Source organism: Martes martes (assembly GCF_963455335.1).
Source record: "Martes martes genome assembly, chromosome: 17".
Lineage (NCBI taxonomy): Eukaryota > Metazoa > Chordata > Mammalia > Carnivora > Mustelidae > Martes > Martes martes.
The window spans coordinates 18,342,891-18,365,087 of record NC_137905.1 but is presented as its reverse complement, the minus strand read 5'-3'; the positions used below and the strand labels follow the sequence as shown (position 1 = coordinate 18,365,087).

The 22,197-nt window shown below is 49.0% G+C and overlaps 2 protein-coding genes across 4 annotated transcripts; one reads left to right on the top strand and one right to left on the bottom strand.

Annotated features, from left to right (window-relative positions):
* Positions 1-2,056: 2,056 nt before the first annotated feature.
* Positions 2,057-15,168, top strand: TSNAXIP1 (translin associated factor X interacting protein 1; the record flags this gene model as incomplete). Its single annotated transcript, XM_080828514.1, has 16 exons — positions 2,057-2,070; positions 2,518-2,617; positions 9,048-9,160; positions 9,308-9,434; positions 10,766-10,859; positions 11,682-11,878; positions 12,138-12,273; positions 12,730-12,899; positions 12,967-13,126; positions 13,203-13,333; positions 13,469-13,591; positions 13,723-13,875; positions 13,976-14,085; positions 14,294-14,420; positions 14,542-14,648; positions 14,856-15,168. The coding sequence occupies 16 exons, from the start codon at positions 2,057-2,059 to the stop codon at positions 15,094-15,096; spliced, it is 2,103 nt and encodes a 700-aa protein (XP_080684640.1). The 3' UTR covers positions 15,097-15,168.
* Positions 15,169-15,273: 105 nt separating this feature from the next.
* On the bottom strand, positions 15,274-21,269 carry CENPT (centromere protein T). 3 transcript variants are annotated; one of them, XM_080828227.1, is made up of 13 exons: positions 21,104-21,269; positions 19,678-19,768; positions 19,484-19,571; positions 19,286-19,382; positions 19,026-19,162; positions 18,866-18,905; positions 18,505-18,653; positions 17,685-17,885; positions 17,081-17,389; positions 16,740-16,830; positions 15,765-15,941; positions 15,574-15,678; positions 15,274-15,496 (listed from the first exon to the last, which is right to left on the bottom strand). In XM_080828227.1, exons 1-13 carry the CDS (start codon positions 21,226-21,228, stop codon positions 15,373-15,375), a joined length of 1,734 nt encoding a protein of 577 aa, XP_080684353.1. In that variant the 5' UTR covers positions 21,229-21,269; the 3' UTR covers positions 15,274-15,372. The 3 variants fall into 3 exon arrangements, with proteins under 3 accessions (XP_080684353.1, XP_080684355.1, XP_080684354.1); XM_080828229.1 differs by having other exon boundaries at positions 17,790-17,885; XM_080828228.1 differs by having other exon boundaries at positions 18,866-18,902.
* Between the last annotated feature and the right edge of the window lie 928 nt (positions 21,270-22,197).

The following is a 22,197-nucleotide window of genomic DNA, read 5'->3' as shown; positions in this document are numbered from 1 at the left end:
TCCCCCTGCTCATGGTCTCTCTATCTTTATCTCTATCTCTCTGTTTCAAATGAATAAATAAAATCTTTTTTTAATTAAAAAAATTTTTTTTAATTTGGCTAAATATCTTTCTAGCTTTGGGAACTCAGAGAAGTCTAAGTCCCAGGCCTCGGGTCACCTGAGTGGCTCAGTGGGTTAAGCCTCTGCCTTCAGCTCAGGTCATGATCTCAGAGTCCTGGGATCGAGCCCCGCATCGGACTCTCTGCTCAGCAGGGAGCCTGCTTCTCCCTTTCTCTCTGCCTGCCTCTTTGCCTGCTTGTGATCTCTGTCTGTCAAATAAATAAATAAAATCTTAAAAAAAAAAAAAGTCCTAGGCCTCTGCTTCTGTATCTCAGACATGGGGATGATACAACCCACTTCACATTGTTGGGAAAACTTAGGCAGAATAAGTAAAGCTGTCATTGCAGCTCTTGCATATACTAAGTATTCAGCAAGCGTTCAATGAATATAGTTTCTCCCTTCTAATCAGTACCAGTGTAAAAACCTGATCTCATCTAAACTTTAATCGTTCAAGGTTTGCTGCCCCAATAAAGAAAGCCTACAAAAGTCAGAAGGGGCGCCTGGGTGGCTCAATCGGTTGAGTGTCTGACTCTTGATTTTGACGCAGGTCATGATTTTTGGGGTTGTGGGATCCACCCCGCATCAGTTCTGTGCTGGGCATGTAGACTGCTTAAGATTCTCTCTCTGTCCCTCCTCTCCTCCCTCTCTTTAAAAAAAAAAAAAAAAGGTAAATTATTTGCCAGAGCTAAAATGAATCTACAAGAACCATACAACAGGCTTGAGAAAGAGTATAATTACCCAGCACAGGAATGATTTAGGAAAATACAGTCATGTTTGAGAGGGATATGAAACAGAATCAGGAGAATAAATGTGCATCTATTTTAAGAAGGAAGCATAATGGGGGTACTTGGCTGGCTTGGTTGATGGAGTATGTGATTTTTTTAAATTTTTTTTAGATTTTATTTATTTATTTGATAGACAGAGATCACAAGTAGGCAGAGAGGCAGGCAGAGAGAGAGAGAGGAAAGCAGGCTCCTTGCCGAGCAGAGAGCCCGATGTGGGGCTTGATCCTAGGACCCTGGGATCGTCACCCGAACCGAAGGCAGAGGCTTTAACCCACTGAGCCACCCAGGCGCCCCCGAGTATGTGATTTTTGATCTCCAGCTTGTGAGTTTGGGCCCCATATTAGCTGTAGGGATTACTTAAAAATAAAATCTTAAGAAAGAAGAAGGAGAAGAATGTGATTGCCGAGGCTGAATTTGGTAGCAGTACATAATATCATTGATTCCTGTCCATATTCTTCACTAGTATTTAGTAATGTATACTGGGCCAAGCTCTTTCCCTTAGAGGCACAGTATGGATGTCCTCCTCCAGCTCCCCTTAGAGCAGGGCCAGAATGATGAAGGATAGGCCAGACCTTAGTACTATAAATATGTCAGCAGATTCTCTTAAAGGGACCTTCAAATTGTGTATTTCCCAGGGTACCTGGGTGGCTCAGTCGGATCAGCATATGCCTTTGGCTCCGGTAATGATCCCAGTGTCCCAGGATCAAGTCCCAGGATCAAGCCCGAATAGGGGCTCCCTGCTCAGCGGGGAGTCTGCTTCTCCCTCTGCCTCTCCCCGTGCTCATGCTTGCTCACATGTGCTCTGTCTCTCCCCCTCAAATAAAGAAAATCTTAAAAAAGACAGGGCGCCTGCGTGGCTCAGTGGGTTGAGCCGCTGCCTTTGGCTCGGGTCGTGATCTCAGGGTCCTGGGATCGAGTCCCGCGTCGGGCTCTCTGCTCAGCAGGGAGCCTGCTTCCCTCTCTCTCTTTCTGCCTGCCTCTCTGCCTACTTGTGATCTCTCTCTGTCAAATAAATAAATAAAATCTTTTAAAAAAAAAAGAAAAGAAAATCTTAAAAAAGAAAGAAAGAAAGAACGAATGAACTTGTCTCCGTTTCCTTATGAGAAAACTAGGCTGAGAGAGGTTAAATGACTTGCCCAGGGGTTCCTGTTGGAACCCCAGATGTCGGCTCCATGCCCATCAGCCAGTAAGTATGTGCAAGATAGGGACTGGTGCAACAAGCTCCTGGCCCTGCGCTGCTTGTCCTATAGCACCTGCCTTTGGTATGACACCCCCAGAATGTGTCAGAGTCACAAACATGAAACTCATCTGAATACTGAATGAAAGTGTAAGCCCACAGAGTTTTGTGGGCTCATGGTGAGGCTTTCCTGTCACTGCAGGAATTGAGGAATTGGTGAGATTCTCAGCATGAGAAGGTTTCCGGGAATATAAGGAAATGTTTTGGGCCCAGGGCCAGGAGCTTGTTGGCAGCATCTCTGGGAATCTGTAGGCAGTACTGGGAAGACCCAGAGCCTAGATCTGCAACAGAGAGAAGAGACCATCTCTCTTGTAGATCTAGGAAGGGTGGAGGTACTATTCCCACTCAGGGCTCGGGGCTCTGTCACCTACCACTGTCTTCCCTTTTTCTGTGCAGAACACACATGCGGCCTTCAGGAGGGACCATAGATGACTCCTTCCTCACAGAAATCAAGAACACCCAGAATCGCAAGCTTTCTCAGAAACAGAAGACGCTGGTTAGTGCCAATGTCTTGTTGGAAACCCTAATGTCAATTTTCAGACCCTATCTGCTTCCCTCTCTGCAATCCAAAAGCACCACGCATCTGAAACACATCTCCCAGAGTGGCTTCTCCCCAGTTAAGGGAGTGCCGCTCATGGAGGCCAGGCCCATCAGGCTCTGAGGGTAGGTGTGTGCACACTGGCTGCAGGTCACCTGAAAAGTCCATCCAGACCTCTCCTAGCAGAGAGAGATGCAACTGATGTCCATGGATACACTTCCCCTGCAGCTCAGCATTCTGGAGTGGATCTAATTTTTTCATTCAGCCTGACATGTGCCAGGCATTATGCTAGGTGCTGGGATGGTCACAGATCTGCCAAGGTCCTTCAGGCCTGTGACTGTATCTTTTTTTCTGTATGGCCCTCGTTCCTGATAGGATACGCCAGTGGTAGGCATATGTTGAGAGCTCCATAATGCTGTGAGGAGATAAGTGAAGGCAGGAGTGAAGGGATGTTCCCACTTCATGTTGTTGGCTCTGGGTTGGAAGCAAAGACTCTACTAGCCTCAGGAAATGTCCTTCCTCCATTCCTGTTCTTTTAAGTTTTTATATAAAAATGAATGCTGTCTCTATCTTGGGGCACCTGGCTGGCTCAGTCGGTAGAGCATGTGACTCTTGATCTCTGCGTGGTGAGTTCAAACCCCAGACTGGGCGTAGAGCTTACTTTTTTAAAAAATGAATGCTGTCTCATTAAGTACTTTTGGGTTTTTGTTGATATGATCATAGGATTGTAATTATTTAATTAGCAAACAGCCATTATTGGAATCAAATGAAGAAACACATTTTGTAAAATTTTTAAAAGATTTTTATTTATTTGACAGACAGAGATCACAAGTAAGCAGAGAGGCAGGCCGGGGTTGGGGGGGAGTAGGCTCCCCACTGAGCAGAGAGTCAGATGATAGGCTCAATCCTAGGACCCTGGGATCATGACCTGATCGGAAGTCAGAGGCTTTAACCCAGAGCCACCCAGGCGCCCCCTTTTTTTTTTTTTAACTTTTTTGAAAAAACAGTTTAGCAAACTTATAACTCCAGCTCACAGTGGAGCTTTATGGGCTGTGTAGTGGTTTTCTTTGTGTGTGTCCTATATGGGTAATTTGGGGACACATGGGCCCCACACCTTGTTAGACTACAGACTCCCAATATGGGGATCCCGACTCCAGAGAGGGAAAGGGGGTCAGTGCGACTCTTCGCGGAGACCAAGCGCGGGGCCACGGCTCCAGAACACCAGAGGACTTGGGGCACACGTTCCCCACTCCACTCAGCAGCCACCCACACAGTGTAGCTGGGTCCCAGCTCTTTCGGGTAGCTGCAACACCGCCATTTTTAACCACCAGGGGGCATTGTTCCCTCCAGCCGCCCTGCAACCCCTTTCCGCCGCCGCCGTGGCCTCCCTTCCCGTTTCCACCTGCAAGGAGAAGCAGAGATCATGGGGCGCCCGGGAACACCTCTTCACACCCACCTGCTGGTGGAGGCCAGCCGATAATGATAACCAAGGCCTGGAAGCCGCATTTGTCCAGGAGTCCATGTAGGGTGACCACGTTTTCTTTCCCAGAAAGGGCAGACCGAACACAAGGACTGGCCTTTGAAAGTCTGAAAAACGTATTAATTCGCTAGGGTCAGGTGCTTATTTGACAAATTCCCAGGTGTTTTTCAGAGTTACTTGACACTTTTATAAAAATCACATCCAGGGGCGCGTGGGTGGCTCAGTGGGTTAAAGCCTCTGCCTTCATCTCAGGTCATGATCCCAGGGTCCTGGTGATAGAGCCCCCGCATCCGGGTCTCTGCTTAGTGGGGAGCCTGCTTCCTCCTCTCTCTCTCTGCCTGCCTCTCTGCCTACTTGTGAACTCTGTCAGATAAATAAGTAAAATCTTTAAAAAAAAAAAAATCACATCAAAAAAAAAAGTCACATCAATTTTGACAAATTTCAAAAACATTTTTTTTCTGGTTCGATTTTTTTTTAATTTTTTTAATTTTTTAATTTTTTTAACATATAATGTATTATTTACCCCAGGGGTACAGGTCTGTGAATCATCAGGCTTGCACATTTCACAGCACTCACCATAGCACAATCCCCCCACCCCATGTCCATAATCCAGCTACCCTATCCCTATCCCCCCACCCCCCCAGCAACCTTCAGTTTGTTTCCTGAGATTAAGAGTCTCTTATGGTTTGTCTCCCTCCCGATCCCATCTTGTTTCATTTTTTCCTTCCCTATACCCCACAACCCCCACCCTGCCTCTCAAATTCCTCATATCAGAGAGATAATTGTCTTTCTCTGATCGACTTATTTCGCTCAGGATAATACCCTCTAGTTCCATCCACGTGTTGCAAATGGCAAGATTTCGTTTCTTTTGATGGCTGCAGAGTATTCCATTGTGTATATATACCACATCTTCTTTATCCATTCATCTGTTGATGGACATCTAGGTTCTTTCCTAGTTTGGCTATTATGGACATTGCTGCTATAAATTTCTGGTTTGATTTTTAAGTTTGACTTTTCTTGTTTTTCTAATTTGTCTATTTATACTTTTACTTATTTATTATTTATTTTTTATACTTTTATCTTTTAAAAGATTTTATTTATTTATTTGAGAGAAAGAGAGATAGTGATGGAGATAGCAAGAGATAGCAGATTCAGGGAGGAGAGGGAGAAGCAGGCTCCCGCTAAGCAGGGAGCCCGACATAGGACTTGATCCCAGGACCCTGGGATCATGACCTGAGCCGGAGGCAGGTCCTTAACTGCCAGAGCCACCCATCTTTGTTTTTTATTTTCTGTTTTTAATTAGAGAGCGCACAAATGGGGAGAGGAGCAGAGAGAGAGGGACAAGCAGACTCTGTACTTAGTGCAGAGCCTGGGACAAGGCAAGGGGCTGGGAGCTGGAGGCTCAATCCCACCACCCGGAGATCATGACCTGAGCTGAAATCAAGAGTCAGGCACTTAACTGACTGAGCCATCCAGGTGACTCCATATCTCTTTACAAACAGAAAGAAAGCTTAAAGCTTTCTTTACTTACTTACTTTCTTTACTTACTTACTTCTAATAGCAGAAGTATTTTAAGCAATTAAAATAAATACCAGGGTGGGCACCCCGGGTACTCAGTCAATTAAACATCTGCCTTGGGCTCAGGTCATGATCCTAGGATCCTGGGATGGAGCTCCCCTTGCCCCTCCCGCCCCTGCAGTCAGGCTCCCAGCTCAGTGGGGAGCCTGCTTCTCCCTCTCCCTGTGCCTGCTGCTCCTGCTTGTGTTTTCTCTCTCTCTCTGTCAAATAAAAAAAATCTTTTAAAAATCTTTAATAAATAAATAAATAAATACATTCCTACCAGGGTACTTGGGCTCAGTCGGTAGAACAGACTACTCTTCATCTCAAGGTCATGGGTTTGACCCCCCCACATTGGGGGTAGAGATTACCTAAATAAAGGGGTACCTGGGAGGCTCAGTCCATAATGCATCTTACTCTTATCAGAGCTCAGGTCTTGATCTTAGCATTGTGTGGAACCTACTTAAAATTAAATAAATAAATAACTTAAAATTTTTTAAAAATTAAAAAAATAAAATAAATACCTTGTGAATGCTGCTCTGACCATGTCCCAAACATTTTGAACATGAAATTTTAACATTCTTTTTTATTTTTAATTTATTTTTAGTAATCTCTACACCCAATGCGGGACTTGAACTTACAACCCTGATATCAAGAATCCCATGCTCCCCCAACTGAGCCAACCAGACACCCCAACATTATTTCTATAATATGTTGTATTCTAAGAAGTTAATGGGTCAAGAAAAATAGGAATTTCTTATTAAATTTCCGAATACTTAAGAGGTACAAAGAGGGCCCTAATATTGAATACAACATTGAATTCTAATTCAATTTTCTTTTCTTTTCTTTCTTTCTTTATTAAAAATTTTATTTTTAAATAATCTGTACACCCCAACATGGGGCTTGAACTCACAATGCTAAGATCGAGAGTCTCACGGGCTACCAATTGAGCCAGCCAGGCACCCCCAATTTTCTTTTAAATTGGAAAGTAATTTTTGTGCATTGTAGAAAATTTGAAAAATGTTCAATTACAGGAAAATAACTACCTAATGACCTATCATTGGAGGATAATAATTGCTGATAACCTTTTAGATTATTTCTTCTGTCTCTTCTGAACATCCATTTTTACCTAGTTGTGCTTATTCCCTAATTTCAGGCTTTACTTAACCCTTAGAAATATAGCATTAGCATATTTCTGTGTTAAGCCTTTATGTAATCATTTCATGACTGCTTCTATTTTAGACACTTAGGAGTTTTCTAATTTCTAGACATTTAGGAATTTTCTAATTTTTTCACAGTCATAAGCTTTGAGGACTGCCCCTCTGCATAAAGCTGCTGCTCCATCCCTGTCTCCATCCACACTGGCCACCCCAAGTCCCAGCCTCAGGCAGCCTGCTGTCCTTGGGCATTCATCCCTTTAAACCACCTGCTCTTTCCCTGAGGTGTTGGTGCTATCCAGGATGTCTTTGCGCCCCACACACACCCTCTCCCAAATGACCTCAGCTCCTCTCATATAGTACTCTTATGTACTGAATGAACATCACAGACATCACCACCTCCTACAAGATGATTAGCTTCCCCTGGTCCGTTCCAGTCAAGTCTTGTCCCCTCCTGGTAATCTGCATTGGCTTTAGTCACTACCCACTGACTTGCAATCATCAGTTCATTTGTCATCCCACCTCTGGCATACCCCCAGCTTCCTTCATGTCCCTAGAACCCAGCAGGTCGAGAAGGTACTATGGCCCCAGGAATGTCTGATGAATAAATGGATGACTGATGGATGAACTATAGAGGTGAGCTTCGCTGGGTCAGAGGCTCATTTTTTCCCCCTAAGTTTTGAGTATTTCACTAAAAGATTTAAAAAAAAAAAAAAAACAGCCCATGGGGCACCTGAGTGGCTCCCTTGGTTAAGCGTCTGCCTCGGGCTCAGGTTATGATCCCAGGGTCCTGGGATTGAGCCCTGCATTGGGCTCCCTGCTCAGCAGGGAGTCTACTTCTCCCTCTCCTCCCCACTTGTGCTCCCTCTCACTATCTCTGTTGCTATTTCCATTTCTCTCTCTCTCAAATAAATAAATAAAATCTTAAAGAAAAAAAATGCAGCCCATACATATTAACTGCTTCCACTCCCTACCCCTCCTCAAGGTTCAAAATGAGATCCCACTGCTTCAGGACACTCCCACCTACCTTCCCCCCTCAGGGGGTACAGCTCAGTCTCCTCCTGGGGTCCGCAGCTCCCCCTGCTGCATCTCTGCAGTCCTATCTGAGTGTCAGGCCAGGCACAGGGCTGGGCCTGCCCTCCTCTGTCTTTCACTGGACTGTGCTGTGGGGCAAGGGCTGGCACGGATTGGTACTCACATCTGTTTTCATGGTACAGATATCCAATACTCACTGACATACCTACAGAAGAGAAGGATAGCTCACCTTTACGGAGTTCCAAGGAGGTGTCTGAGTCTGCGTAAACCAACTTCATGTTTTCTCACTGCATCCTCACATTAACATAATGCAATGGTAACTAAAACCATCCCCATTTTACAAATGCAGAGACTGAGGTTCGGAGCAGTTAAGCCTGTGGTCACACAGCCAATAAGGGATATCTGGCTTTTTAACCTAAACTCTACCTCTAGGGCCCATAGTCTTCATTATGAACTATATTAAGAGATGTTGGGGAGGGGTGCCTGGCTCACTCAGTTGGTGGGACATGTAACTCTTGATCTCAGGGCCGTGAGTTCAAGCCCCATGTTGGGTGTGGAGCCTACTTAAAAAAGACACAGAGAGATGTTGGGGGAAAAATCAAGAGTAGAGGGAGGTGGGGTGCATGGGTGGCCCAATTAATTAAGCAGTTAAGTGTCTGACTTGTTAAGTGAGCCTTGATTTTGGCTCAGGTCATGATCTCAGGATCATGGGATTGAGCGCTGCATCCAGATGCATACTTGACATGGAATCTGCTCGAGATTTTCTCTCTCCCTTTCCTTCCCCCTCTGACTCTCCCTTGTGTGCACGTGCTCTCTCTCTCAAATAAGTAAATAAAATCTTTAAAAGAGAGAGAGAGAGAGAGAGTAAGGGCTCCTGGGTGGCTCAGTTGGTTGAGTTTCCAACTCTTGGTTTCAGCGCAGGTCATGATCTCAGGGTGGTGGGATCGAGCCCTACATGGGCTCTGCACTCAGCAAGGGTCTGCTAGAGATTCTCTCTCTGTGCCTTCCCCCCATGCTTGCACAAGCATGCGTGCTCTCTCTGTCTCTCTCTCAAATAAATCAATCTAAAAAAGAAAAAAAGTAGAGGGAGGAGGATGGAGAGGAGCATTAGGAAAGGGAGAAGTGTTGTCATGGTAACCCCACCTGTCTCTTCCTGCAGTCCTGTCAGTTCTCCATTGGTGACCAACTGTCCCCATGGCCCACATACACCACTGGTCAGACCATTCTGCATAATCGAAAGCCCTGTTCATGTGATTATCGAAAACGAGCAGGGTAAGCTGGGGTCAGCCCCGTGGTGGATGGGCTGGTACAGACCCAACATTGGATCCAGAGATAGTGTGGAGGTGTGTGCTGCCCCAGACTAATGATGCAAGAGCCCTGTGGGGTGCCCATCACATCTCATCCCACCATCCCCTGCAGTAGCTGGCAGAAGCAGCCCCTGGGCATTACTAAGCCGAGGTACCTGGAGCAGCTAGAGAACTACCTGCGCAAGGAGCTCCTCCTGCTGGACCTGAGCACAGATTCTACCCAGGAGCTGAGGCTGCAGGTTAGAGTCACGGAATAACTGTGGGGAGGGTGGGAGAACAGGTGGGAGGAACTAGGACTGAGCAATTCAGACTTCAGGAGAGACCAGCCTCGGGGCACCTGGGTGGCTCAGTCCTTAAGCGTCTGCCTTTGGCCTCAGTTCACGTTCCCAGGGTTCTGGGATCGAGCCCATTTGGCTCCCTGTTCAGCAGAAAGCCTGCTTCTCCCTCTCCCACTCCCCCTGCTTGTGTCCCCTCTCTTGCTGTGTCTCTCTCTGTCAAAGAAATAAATAAAATCTTAAAAAAAAAAAAAAAAGGAGGGACCAGCCTCTCCCAGCTCTTTGGGTTCCCCATTCCTGGTAAGGGGAACGTGTTCTATGACAAAGTTAGTGCGCAGGCAAAGCTGCCAGTATAAAACCAAAATTCTCCTGAGGTTTGATTTTCCATAGCTGAGTCAGGTAGTAGACTGGATGCTGTTTCCAGTCCCTTCAGCTCTGTGATCTTCAGTGACTAGCATGGGTTGTTGGACATCAATCAATGGAGCCTGAATCCTGATAGTTGGACAAGAAGGGGTCACACAGTGTTCACCAGCCTAGGGATGACAGACCCAAGCTTGAGGAGCTTAGCCCAGACACCTAGAAAAACCTAGATGCAGATTAGATTCTAATACATATTAAGGAGGGAATCACCAAATTCGTGCTCAAACAAGGATGATGACAGGGAATCTCTCACTTCTGACTTAGTTACTGACAGAAGCATTTGCTGAGTGTCATCTGTGTGCCAGGCCCTGAATGGGGCCTTGAATGCAACCTCACAGTCTGAAGGTAATTCATCAAGGAAGCAGAACTTCAGAGAACACATATAGCTATGAAGTGGTGGGGCTGGGATACAAGCTCAGGGCTGATTCCAGAACCTGTGCTAATTCCAGTACATAATGCTGCCTCCAAACACTTCTGTGTCCAAATGGAACAGGAAATCACACCTCTGTTTGGTCAGAACACAAGGCTGGGTCATTTGATCTCCTCCTGCCTCCACAGGTCTATAAGATAGCAAGAGGCGAGAGGCCAGCCGAGGCACAGGGCTTGGAGAAGGCTGGCTGCCTGGAGAGCCAGAGTGGGGTGGCCCTGACCCAGGTCATTTGCCAGACTTCAGAGATAGTATCAGGAGAGACCTCCAGAGAACAGTTGAGAGGGAAAGAACTGCCCCTCAGCTTCCTGGCACTGAGAGACCCAGCTGGTGCCCTGGGGGATTTATTTGAATATGGGTGACCTTGCAGCTTCATTCTACAATACTTCTAAGCTTAAGAGAGTGGCAGCTATAGGCCAGGAGGTGACAGGTCCCCTTTTCTTGCCAGCCTTACAGAGAAATCTTTGAGTTCTTCATAGAGGACTTTAAAACATACAAGCCATTGCTATCCTCCATCAAGAATGCGTATGAGGTGATGCTGGGTAAGATTGCAGCCTCTGTGCCCGGATCCAGTCTGGAGGGCATGGAGAAGATCCTACTCTGACCTTCTGGGGCTGTGCAGAAGTATTGGGGCAGCTACTAACTGGGTCTTAAGGTCACCAAGCGTTGCTCAGCTTTTTTGCTTATACTGTCCTGTGTGATAAGAGCATCTGACTACTTTCTGTCCTTGGGAAACATGGTAAGGCAGTATCTGTAGGAAAGAAATCAACTTTACTATTGAGAGTAAAGCCCAGGAGGGAGTGAGTACCTCTGGGAAGTGATGAGCCTCCCCAATCGGACATGGGATGTTCTGGGCATGGTACAGCTGCTGGACTAAAGGCTGTAGGGAGAAAGGGCATAGATGAAACCCCATTCCTCAGACAGACTCTGTCTTTGGTTTAAAAGCAAATGCAGGGGCGCCTGGGTGGCTCAGTGGGTTAAGCCGCTGCCTTCGGCTCGGGTCATGATCTCAGGGTCCTGGGATCGAGTCCCGTATCGGGCTCTCTGCTCAGCAGGAAGCCTGCTTCCCTCCCTCTCTCTCTTTGCCTGCCTCTCTGCTTACTTGTGATCTCTCTCTCTCAAATAAATAAAATAAATCTTTAAAAAAAAATAAAATAAAATAAAAGCAAATGCAGAAAAAAAAAAAACAGGGGAAAAAAAAGGCAAATGCAGGAAGGCATTAAACAGGGTCCATGCTTTGAACAAGGCATATGCATAGACTCCTGGAGTTTGCAAGACATAGCCACTCACTGTGACCTTAGGATCAGTGTCTCCTGACTGTTTTCTATGGTCCCAAAGGGACTCTCCCACCTGTCCCTGCCTAGCCCACCAGAGGGAGAAGATTCGGGCTCTGGAGCCCCTGAAGGCCAAGCTTGTTACTGTGAATGAGGACTGCAATGAGAGGATCCTGGCCATGAGGGCTGAGGAGAGATATGAAATCTCCATGCTGAAGAGAGAGAAGATGAATTTGCTAAAACTCATTGACAAAAAGAATGAGGAGAAGATCTCATTGCAGAGCGAGGTGAATGAGAGTAGTGTGGTGACCAACTCCCTGAATTCCTGCTGCCCCCACCCCAGGGGTGATCTGAGGCCCTGGGCACTAAGGTGACTCCCTAACTCTCTACCCTTCTGCTTGGATTGATACACTGAGCTACCACCTTGTCTCCTTCTCCCTCCATCTTTCCTGTTTCCAGGCCTGATGGGGCCACTCAGCACCCATCCCATGCCCTTTGATAGCTAGCTATGTATAGCCCCTGACCTCACAGCCACCTTCCCAACAGGTATCCAAACTGAGAAAGAATTTAGCTGAGGAGTACCTGCGCTACCTCAGCGAGCGAGATGCCCGCAAGATCCTCATTGCAGACCTGAATGAGCTGCGGTACCAGAGGGAGGACATGTCACTAGCCCAGTCCCCAGGTAAGCCTGAGGTGGTTTCTCTCCACTGAGGAGGTACTAGAGAGGAGTCTCGCCACTCATCCCTCTTCATTCAATTCTCTTCATGTCTGTTCATCCATGCCCATTCACAAAGTGGGGATGTTCCTGCTGCCGCCTGGGGTCTATGGATCTTTTTTTTTTTTTTTCCTATGGATCTTTTGAGCTGGACTGAGAATCATAGACTCATTGTTTAAGTAGGAAGCAATTGTTCCCTGCTGAGACAGCCTGGACTCCCTGAGAGGACAGGCCTGGTACCCCATGTCCTGGGCTTCTCTATTTAAGCCTGAAGTTCTAAGCTGTTAGCGTTCTGGGAAAGACCCAGGGCTTCCCAATCAGGGAAAAAAGGACCTGGGACCAGGCCCCAAGGGACACTCTAACCCTGCCCTGGGCTACAGGCTCTAGAGCCAGGGTAACACAAGCTGGCGGGTACTCTGGCAGGCGTCTGGGGGGAGGACCCCGTGAAGTTAACACTGGCTCTGAAGATGACCCGGCAAGACCTGACCCGCACGCAGATGGAACTCAACACCATGAAGGCCAACTTTGGAGATGTGGTGCCCAGGAGGGACTTTGAAATGCAGGAGAAGACCAACAAGGATCTGCAGGAGCAGGTATAGGTACTGGTGGGCGGGTAGGGCAAGGTGGGGTCATGTAGGTAGGTAACAAGCTGTTCCACAGCTGGACAGCCTGAGAAGTGACTATGAAGAGGTCTGCAAGGAGCACGAGATACTGCTGCAGTTGCACACGACCACACTGAAAGAGCGGGACCAGTTTCATTCTGAGCTCCAGGAGATCCAGCGTACCTCTACGCCACGGCCTGACTGGAGCAAGTGTGAAGGTAATGATGGCCATTGTGCTCCCAGGGACTGCTCAAGGATGTGATTTGAACTCCAGCTCCCTCTTTCCACATGCAGATGTGGTGGCTGGGGGCCCAGATCGCTGGCAAAAGCTGGCTGAGGGCAAGAACAGCGACCAGCTGGTGGATGTACTCCTGGAGGAGATTGGCGAGGGGCTGCTCCGGGAGAAAGACTTCTTTCCTGGTCTGGTAGGGGTCCCTGGGCTCAGGAGGTTTGGAGCCAGAGTCAGAACAGCCAGGCCTTGCCGCTAAGACTTGAGGTTCTTGGGGAACCATCTGGGGCTCTCCCTGGGCCCAGAGATGAACTGACACTCTCCTTTCCAGGGCTATGGGGAAGCCATCCCTCCTTTCCTTCGATATGATGGCTTTGTGGAGAACAAGAAGCCAAGCAAGAAGGATGTGATAAACCTCCTCAAGGATGCCTGGAAACAACGTCTTGTTGAGGAGGTCAGATCTCATGGGCCATTTTGGCTTGGTGTGGCCTTGAGAGTCTTCCAGGGGGTTCCACTGGGGTGTTAGAGAGAAGGGCCAACCCACCATGGGGTATGCTTACCAAACAGTCATCTCCCACCCTACAGAAAGAGAAATTCCCAGATTTCTTCTTCAGTTTCCTGGAGCATCGCTTTGGACCTAGTGAAGCCATGGCTTGGGCTTACACCATTTTTGAAAATATCAAGCTCTTCCGCTCTAATGAAGTCATGAGTCAGTTCTATGCAGTCTTGATGGGAAAGGTGAGGTTGGGGCCGGCCCTCCCTTTGTCCCAGGCATAGGCCAGCTCTATTGCTACCACTCCAGGAAGTAGCAAATTAGTCAATGCTTCCTTCCCTGTAGAGGAGTGAGAGTGTATACATCAAGCAAAAGGAGACAGTGGCACAGCTGCTGAAGGAGATGACAAATGCCGACAGTCAGAATGAGGGGGTGATAACCATGGAGAACTTAAGGTGAGAGTCTGGTCCAGCTATCCAAACTCCTGTCCAACATTTCATCTGGCCAGGCTTCCAGATATGCAGGGGAAAGGGGAGCCTGGCAGGAAGGGCTCACAGCCTCAACACTTGTCCTTTTTGAGCACTGGTGGGGCTGGCAGAGGGGTACAGGAAGATGGGTGAGCAGGCCTCAGCCAGGTCTCTTGGCCCTTGTGTCTCCCAACAGCACTGTCCTCAAGAGCAACTTCCCCTTCAAGAAGGAAGAGAAAATTCAGGAGTTGATGGAGGCAGGAGGCTGGCATCCCAACAGCAGCAATGCAGACTTGCTGAACTACCGCTCATTATTTATAGAGGTACCCACCTCTATATATGTATGTGTTGGGCAGGGGCTGTCCAGGAACTTGCCGAGCCCTGCCCTAGCCTCTGCTGGACCCCAACCAATGTGTTCTCACCCTGCCTTGTGGCCCCTCCCAGGATGAAGAGGGCCAGAGTATGCCCTTTGTACAAAAGCTGTGGGAACAGTACGTGGATGAAAAGGATGAATACCTACAGGAGCTAAAACAGGAACTGGGCCTAGAACTGTGAGTAACTCCTGAGCCCTTAGGCCCACTTAGCTATAGGCAAGTCTCTATGCCACAGGGTGGCATCTCAAGGCCTTGGGTCTCCCTCTGCACTGCTGAGCTTGCTGCTGGGCACTATATACTACTCAAGTTCAGCAGAGGACACCTTGGGGTCTGGGGTGCAGAAAGGAGAGATCAAGGCCTACCTCTCTTTCTTTGTGGGGGTAGCTATGAAGAAGTAACCCTACCCAGGCTACGTGAAGCCCTGATGAACATCGATCCCGGGCTGGACAAGCAGACCCTAAATGGCTACTTGAGCCAGGCCTTCCAGCTCCCCATGACAGAGCTGCCTGAGGAGGGTGACGAGAAGGAAGAAGGCATTGTGGTACGGCTCAAGATTGCCCTGGAACGGCTTCAGATGACTGACATCAGGCGCATGGGGTCTCGAGAGCAGGAGCCTACAAGCTAGGGCCACTGTGGGCAGCCTTAGTGCTCCAATGCTGCTAACCTCTGACTTTTAGTATAAAATTATTTGTCTGAACCTGTTCTCCAGGTTATATTGGGGAGTTGAGGGGAGGGAAGGAGGGGAATTGATCCTAGCCTGGCTGGCCCCAGGATATATACCAAAACACAGCACATTCTGTTTGTGACACTTTATTGATGCTGGGGAGGTGGGGAGGAGATCTGGAAGAATAGGTGGACCAGTCCCCTAGGTGGGGACTGGGCAGGCGTTGAGGCCTGGCCACTACTGGGCAGGGAAGACAGAGTTACCACTGAATGCACAAGGGATGAGCAGCTGCCGGTACTCCAGGGGCAGATGCCGCTCCACAAGCACATGCAGGGAGACTTGGTCGTTGACCAGGCCCTGCCTGTAGCAGAGGGGGATAGAGATACAATCAGGGCCAGCACTCCCACACCCAGCACCTCCCTGCTTCTGCCCACTTACCGTCGCATCAGCAGTTCCAGGTCCTCTGGCCTCACAGTCTTGCGGCCAGCATGAGCAGAAAATACCTCCAGGTCATCACAAAGATGCTGGAAATACTTGTCCAGGCTGCCAAAAGGGTTAGGGTAAAAGACTCAACAGTCTATTGATGATCTGAGAGGCTCCTCTCCCCACCCTGCGTGTCCAGGACTCACCACTTCTCCACCATCTCAAGAGCCTTCTTCTCCATGGGCATCTTAGCATAGAAGCTAAAGAGTTTCACATAGTGGCTCAGTCCAGTCTTGTGGGGATCTTGACGGGGCCTGGGGCCATGGGTTCGGGCTCTGGGGGGATGCCTGGTCGATAGAGGCTCCAGAGGCTCTGAAGATAAGCTGGGGGCAGGAGTGGATAGTTAGCTAAAATGCTGCCCAAAGAGGCCCCTAATCAAAAACAAGTCTTTTTTTTTTTTTCTTTAAGATTTAATTTATTTATTAGACAGAGAGAGAGATCACAAGTAGGCAGAGAGGCAGGCGGAGAGAGAGGGGGGAAGCAGGCTCCCCGCTGAGCAGAGAGCCCGATGCAGAGCTTGATCCCAGATCATGACCCTCAGATCATGACCTGAGCCAAAGGCAGAAGCTTAACCCACTGAGCCACCCAGATGCCCCTCAAAAACAAGTCTTATAGGCTCCTGTGAAGACTAGGGCCCATGTGCTCCTTGGCTAACCTGGACAAATAGCTCTAACTATCTGCTGGGGGGCAGTGGGGACCAAGGGCCACACAGAGGCCTGGTCTTTCCCTGTGGCCCTGATCCTCCAATCTGGACCCAGAGTCCCAGTCTAGAGTCATTGTATAAGCTAGTACTTGCTCAGACCCTTGACCCTCAGGCCTCTGCATGGACATTCTTTCCCCTCAGCCTGTTGCTGCCTATCCGATTCTGCTAATCATCCCCCAGGAAGCCTTCTCTGACTATATGCTGACTTAGGCACTTCCCCTACCCAGGTTCCTCTAAGAACCTGGAAGCATGCACTAGGATGACACATGTACTCAGTGAGCCCCACCCAGCCCACCTCAGGGTGCTCTCGTGTGATCATCTGCATATCAATGGGAAGGGGGATAACTCTTTGGTGCTTAGTGCCAAGCTCAGAAGCCTGCCCCCTTCCCAAGAGGTCCATGTGGTCTTGGGATCTTACATTGTAGTGCTAGGCGGTGGGGCTGGCTCAAGAAACTGAGGTCGCCTGGCCTGAAGAAACTCGGTGGTGCTGGAGGCCAACTCTGGACTTGCTGTAGAGAAAGTGCAGGATTAGAGGGGGCTCGGGCTTGACTATCTCACCCCACAAGTTGTCCTGTTCCTCAAGAGCCCCATCTAGCTCTGGTCAGTCAAACAATGGGCCCCTCAGAGTCTCCCTGACCCAGCACCACTTGTGCCCAGAAACAAAACCTAAGGGTACAACTCCTCAGATTAGAGACTGAACACAGCTAACCTGAACACAGTTAACAATTTACTCCCTTGTGCCTGCATTGGGCTCTTTACCTGTCCTGCCAGAGACGTCCTCATCTTCTGAAGATCCTTCTGGCTCCTTGGCCTCAAGAGCTTCTGTCATTTCTCCATGTCCCTTAGACTTTTCTGTCCTGACAGATCCTTGTGTTCCTGTTGAGCCCATCACTTCACTCACACTCAAACTTTCCTCCATCCTTTCCTCTGCCTCCTCGCCAACTCCATCCTGTAAGGGCTCTACTCCGTCTTCTCCAGAGATAGCACTGCTATTGTTGGGGAAGCTCACAGCAAGGACATCAACTTTCTTTGCCTTTCCTGCCAGAAGTTGGGCTGGTTTTCCGGGATCTGAATCAAGGGAGAGAATATAGGTTCGAGAAGCAGTAGCCCAAGGCTATAGCTCTGAGAAAGATAAAGGTAGTGTAATAAACCCAGTCTAGCTCACTGAGGAGTAATGTCCAGAAGCAGACCCAGGGTACTTGTTTGGAGTATCGTGGTCCAAACCCAACTCTGCTCTGACATGTAAGAGGAACCAATACCCAGGGGACTCTGCAGGGCACGCATACAGGCCTGAGGAGGGAAAAGCACCAGTGCCAGTTTTCATCCAAGGCTTAGCTCTGGGCCACGTGCCCCACATACTTACTGTGGTTCTGCAGCCTAGACCCACTGCTCTGTGTCCTACGACTGACAGCCCTCTCAGCATTTTCAGCCTCAGTGTGAGAGAGAAAGGGCAGGGAGTGGTACACACTGGGGGAATGGCCAACCAAGGGCTGGGAGAAGGGCTGAGTGTCCTCCAACACGGTATCCGTTGGCAGGGTGGCAACAGGGGTTCTGAGGCTGTCACCTGGAAATGAAAGGCCAGTTGACACTCTGTTTTCCAGGCCCACCTGCTGCTACCCAGTCACCAGGGCCTGGGCAGCGGACCCCAGGTGGCCTTTAGAAAAAACTACCTAGTACTCTTAAGACTTATCCTCCTTCCACAGCTCTCTTTGCTTACCTTCTTGCTTCTTAGCCTGGCATTCCCACCTCCACAGTTTGTCTCACCAAAACTGCTCACCTATGCCTCTACACTTCTCACTCTGCTGAGAACCCTCCTCTTAATCTATAATCTAGTGAACCTGACTTGTTTCCTGGAATCAGGCTGCCTCGTCAGTCCTGACGGGGCCAGCTGCTCCCGAAACCTGACTGTTATCTATCTCCCAAGAAGCTCCAGCTACCACACCACACATTTCCTACCCTCAACCCTGTAGCTTCTCAGGAATATGGGATCCTAGAAGATAATGGGCCCAAGACTGGGACCTCACTATAACATGGACCTTGGAGAAAGAAAGCAGAAACTCGTCATAGATCTACTAGCAAGCTTGCTCACTGTCCTTGACCTGACAGAGAGAGGAGTAATCCTGAACTCAGCAGCACCTCCTTTGGGGGGGTGGGGGCATGGGAGAGGGAACTCTCAGCCTTACCTGGAGAAGCCAAGGCCAAAGAAGTATCTCGCAGATCCTGCAAAAATGCACCCACATCTATAGCTCGGCGGGTAGGAGGTCTGCGAGCCAAGCCAGGCCTCTGTACTGACTGTGGCTGGAGAGGCGTGGCAAAGGTCAAACTGAGGGAGCTGGTGGGAGGGAGGAGGCACAAAGGAAAGTCAGGTATCTAAGGCCCAATTTTCGAGAGAATTCCCCCATCTGCCCTGGGGCTCTCATCTCTTAGAACATAGCCATGATGCCAGAAAGCTAAAACTTGCAAGGATCAGAATGGCCAGATTCCATCCCAATCAATACCTCCCTCTCCTAGCCTTTCCACCAACCCCAGGATAGGCAACAGCACCTGGTGAGGGAGGAAGCACTGGCATTTCCTCGAGGCTCTGCTAGAGAATTTAAAAAGAAACCATGGTAAGTTACCAGGCTCATGAAAGCCCTCTTTCAGACCTCATCAGCCTCTCTAGAGGGCAAGAGAGGGTGGCCAAAGGTGGTGTTCAGGGTCTTACCTTGGGAGAGAGGCAGTCCCTGGTCCATTTCTCGCTGAAACACTGACAATCTCAGCCTCTGCTTCCTCCTGCCAGGAGCCAGAAGACCTAGAGCCAGGGTTGTGGGGGGCTCAAGCTCAGGAAGTTGCAGCTCCAGGCTACAAGGATGGAACTTATCTCAGACAGGCCAGGAAGCCCAACACTGGCTTCTGGGGCCCTCAAGAGACTCCCTTATCAGAGCTGCCCAACAGCCCAGTGCAAGGGAAGAATTCACTGTGCACCTGCCCCGACTGCTTTCCTGTCTAGAGGACCGGACCACTTGCGGTGTTGGCACTGGCTTCACCACAGACTTTGGCATCATGATGGAAGATTCTGGGGCTGCAGAGACAGCAAGCAAAGGGTAGAGTTGGCAGGGCAGGCTGCCCTGAAGGAGGGATACCAAGGGACTGGTTTCTAACCCTGATCAGCAAGTTACTCACCAGTTAGAATGATGTTTTTCAGCAGAGTCCGGGGTGTCTGTTCCTCCAGGTTCCCACTAGTATGAACATGGGCCAATCTGCCAATAGACTGGGTAAAAGCACCAAGCAGTCAGTCCGTTCCTTTGCCTTGAGATTCCCTCAAGCCCCCTGAGGGCAGCAAGAGCCCTGTAGTGGTCAGTGGGCTGGGCACTTACCCTAGCTCTGTGGGAACCTTGCCTTGCATTCATTTTTGTTGGGGTGCTCAGCCTCCTGGAGGAAGGTGTTTCAAGTAGAGCTTTCTGGGCACTGTGTAAAGACCAATAGCTCTAAGAATTAAGTAGGAAGAGGGAACTAGGGGATGCAGAGATGTGCTTTCATCAGGGATTTTGGCCTGAAGCCCTTTTCCCTCAAGGCCAGGGACCCAGAAATCACTTGCCCCTCCCACAGCCTCTGTTCCAAGCTCTGTGTCAACAGCTCTGTGGATGAAGGGGAACCTAAGGGATATGGGAAGAAAGAAGGACTATAATGATCCAGCCAGAGGGAGGGGCTGAGGAAAGTTTTACAGAACTGACTCTGTTAGAAGTAACAAGAGGAGCAGTTAGAAGAGTATTCATTCCAGGCATTAAAATAACAAGCCAAGAAGGATATTTAAATATTTGGAAACCTTTTAAGTACTTGCCAGGGTTTCATGGCAACTTCTACATTGGTCACTCCAGCCCTAGTCTTCATTCCAGTTCCTCTCAGATTCCCAAGGCACAACTCCCACCTTATCACTTATAGGTCTAAAACCTACAGTGAGGGGCGCCTGGGTGGCTCAGTGGGTTGAAGCCTCTGCCTTTGGCTCAGGTCATGATCCCAGATTCCTGAGATCCAGCCCCGCATTGGGCTCTCTGCTCCACGGGGAGCCTGCTTCCCCCTCTCTCTCTGCCTATCTCTGTGAAATAAAAAAACAAAACAAAACAAACAACCCTCCCCCCCCCAAAAAAACCTAAAAAAACAAAAACAAAAACAAAAACAAAAAACCCTACAGTAAATAGCGTCCCAGGGGGCCTATAAAAGAACCGCACTGCCCCAGTCTGGCAGATGCCAATTTCCATACCCTCTGCACCAAGAGCTCACCAGAGCCCTCATCCACTGATACTACCAAGAGATGAGGCCAAATTCCCTGCTCTCTAGCAAAGCGTCTTTCTATTTCCTGCCTCCAGAATTCTGCCCAGGCTGTGCTATCTCCTTTCCCATCTTCCAGCTGGGAGCTACAGGGAAAGGGAACTGAATGTGCAGGGAACGGTGGGGACCATAGAGGAGGCAGTTCAGAGAAGATGTCTGGGCTGGTGTGGGAGAAGGTGTTGCCCAGAGAACAGGACAGAAGGCCAGATTCTGAGTGCCTAGAAGCAAACACCCAAAGACGCGAGCAGTCTTGAGCTCTGTAGTCCTGAGAACTGGCAGCCTCAAGTCTCGCGGGTGGGGACACAAACAGCTGACCCGAACCCGGTAAACGGTGGACCCAGTTCTCAGAACCCTGGGCCCTGAGGCTCTCCGAGACTGTTTCCCTCTCCAAACAGGGTCTGCCCTGGATCCTGCTGAGGTCTGACCCCCTAATCTCTATGGCTGCTCACACGCTCCGGCAGCTCCCCGCCATACCCAACTCTAGCACTCCGGCGTCGCCGCGGGGTGCGCGAATCCGCAGTATCCAGCACGCGCCGCAAGAGCGTGCGCGTCGTAGGCTCGCTGTCGCGGTTGTAGCTCTCCGCCATCGCCTCAGCCATCCGCCTCCCAACCGCTGAGATAGCCGAGGCCGCCGCCTTCCCGCCGCAGCATTTAAGCCAACTCTCGCGAGGCTGCCGCACAGCCTCACGGGAGTTGCAGTTCTAACCCTACTGCTCAGAGGCGCGAGGAATCTGTTGCGATGGTTGTAATCTGGTTTTGGAGGCACTTTTACTTGGGAGTGCACCTGGAAAAACGTGTGCAACCCGTCGAAGCCTTGGTTTCTTCATCTGTGAGTTGAGGGTGATACGCACCTTATAAGGGGATTGTAGTACTTAAGTGAAATATATATTTTTAAGTGTTTACTTAAGTAATCTCTACACCCAATGGGGGACTGGAACTCACCACCCTGAGATCAAGAGTCCTCTGCACTACAGACTGAGCCAGCCACGAGCCCCTCAGTGATATGATGTTTAACTCAATGTATGATATATAGTAAGCTCCATCCTCAGTAAGTAGCAGTCATTAGTATTAGAATGTCTTACTCCTAGCTCCCTCTGGAGTTGAGGCCGGACACCTAGCCCAGGAAAAAAATAATTTTACCCTCTATGTGACCTGGTCAGATTTGCATTTGTGAACACCACTCTGCCTTGGAAGAGATCAGTCTGTAGGCCAAAGACTAGTGTGCTACTTGTGATCCAGCAGAAATGTTATGATCTCCAAACATGTGCAATTTGGAGATGAATTTTGGCTCTCAAAAGTTCTGGTAGCGCTAAAGACTCTTACCATATTTTCACCAAGACAGCCTCCCCATCTTTTTAAAATTTTCATGGAAACTTAATTAGAACTTGAGTTCTGAGTCTCCCGTGGAGTTATCCTTTTGCTCCTATGTGTTTTACATAACTGATTACATTTTATATTTGCTACTTGTTTAAAAAAAAATACTGGGTGCATGAAGGAGGAATGAGAGACTAGCAAGAACCAGACCATGTGGTGTCTCACAGGCTCTGGAAAGGAGTTTGGACATTATT

What these genes read in the sequence shown, in the direction of transcription:
- CENPT (XM_080828227.1), bottom strand. Translation starts at nt 21,228, where the DNA reads ATGGCTGAGGCGATGGCGGAGAGCTACAACCGCGACAGCGAGCCTACG. An exon ending in CGCCGGAGTGCTAGAGTTGG is followed by an intron (nt 19,769 to 21,103) that starts GTATGGCGGGGA and finishes GTCTTTACACAG; the next exon opens with TGCCCAGAAAGCTCTACTTG. An exon ending in CCACCGCCTAGCACTACAAT is followed by an intron (nt 15,942 to 16,739) that starts GTAAGATCCCAA and finishes TCCTGCCCCCAG; the next exon opens with CTTATCTTCAGAGCCTCTGG.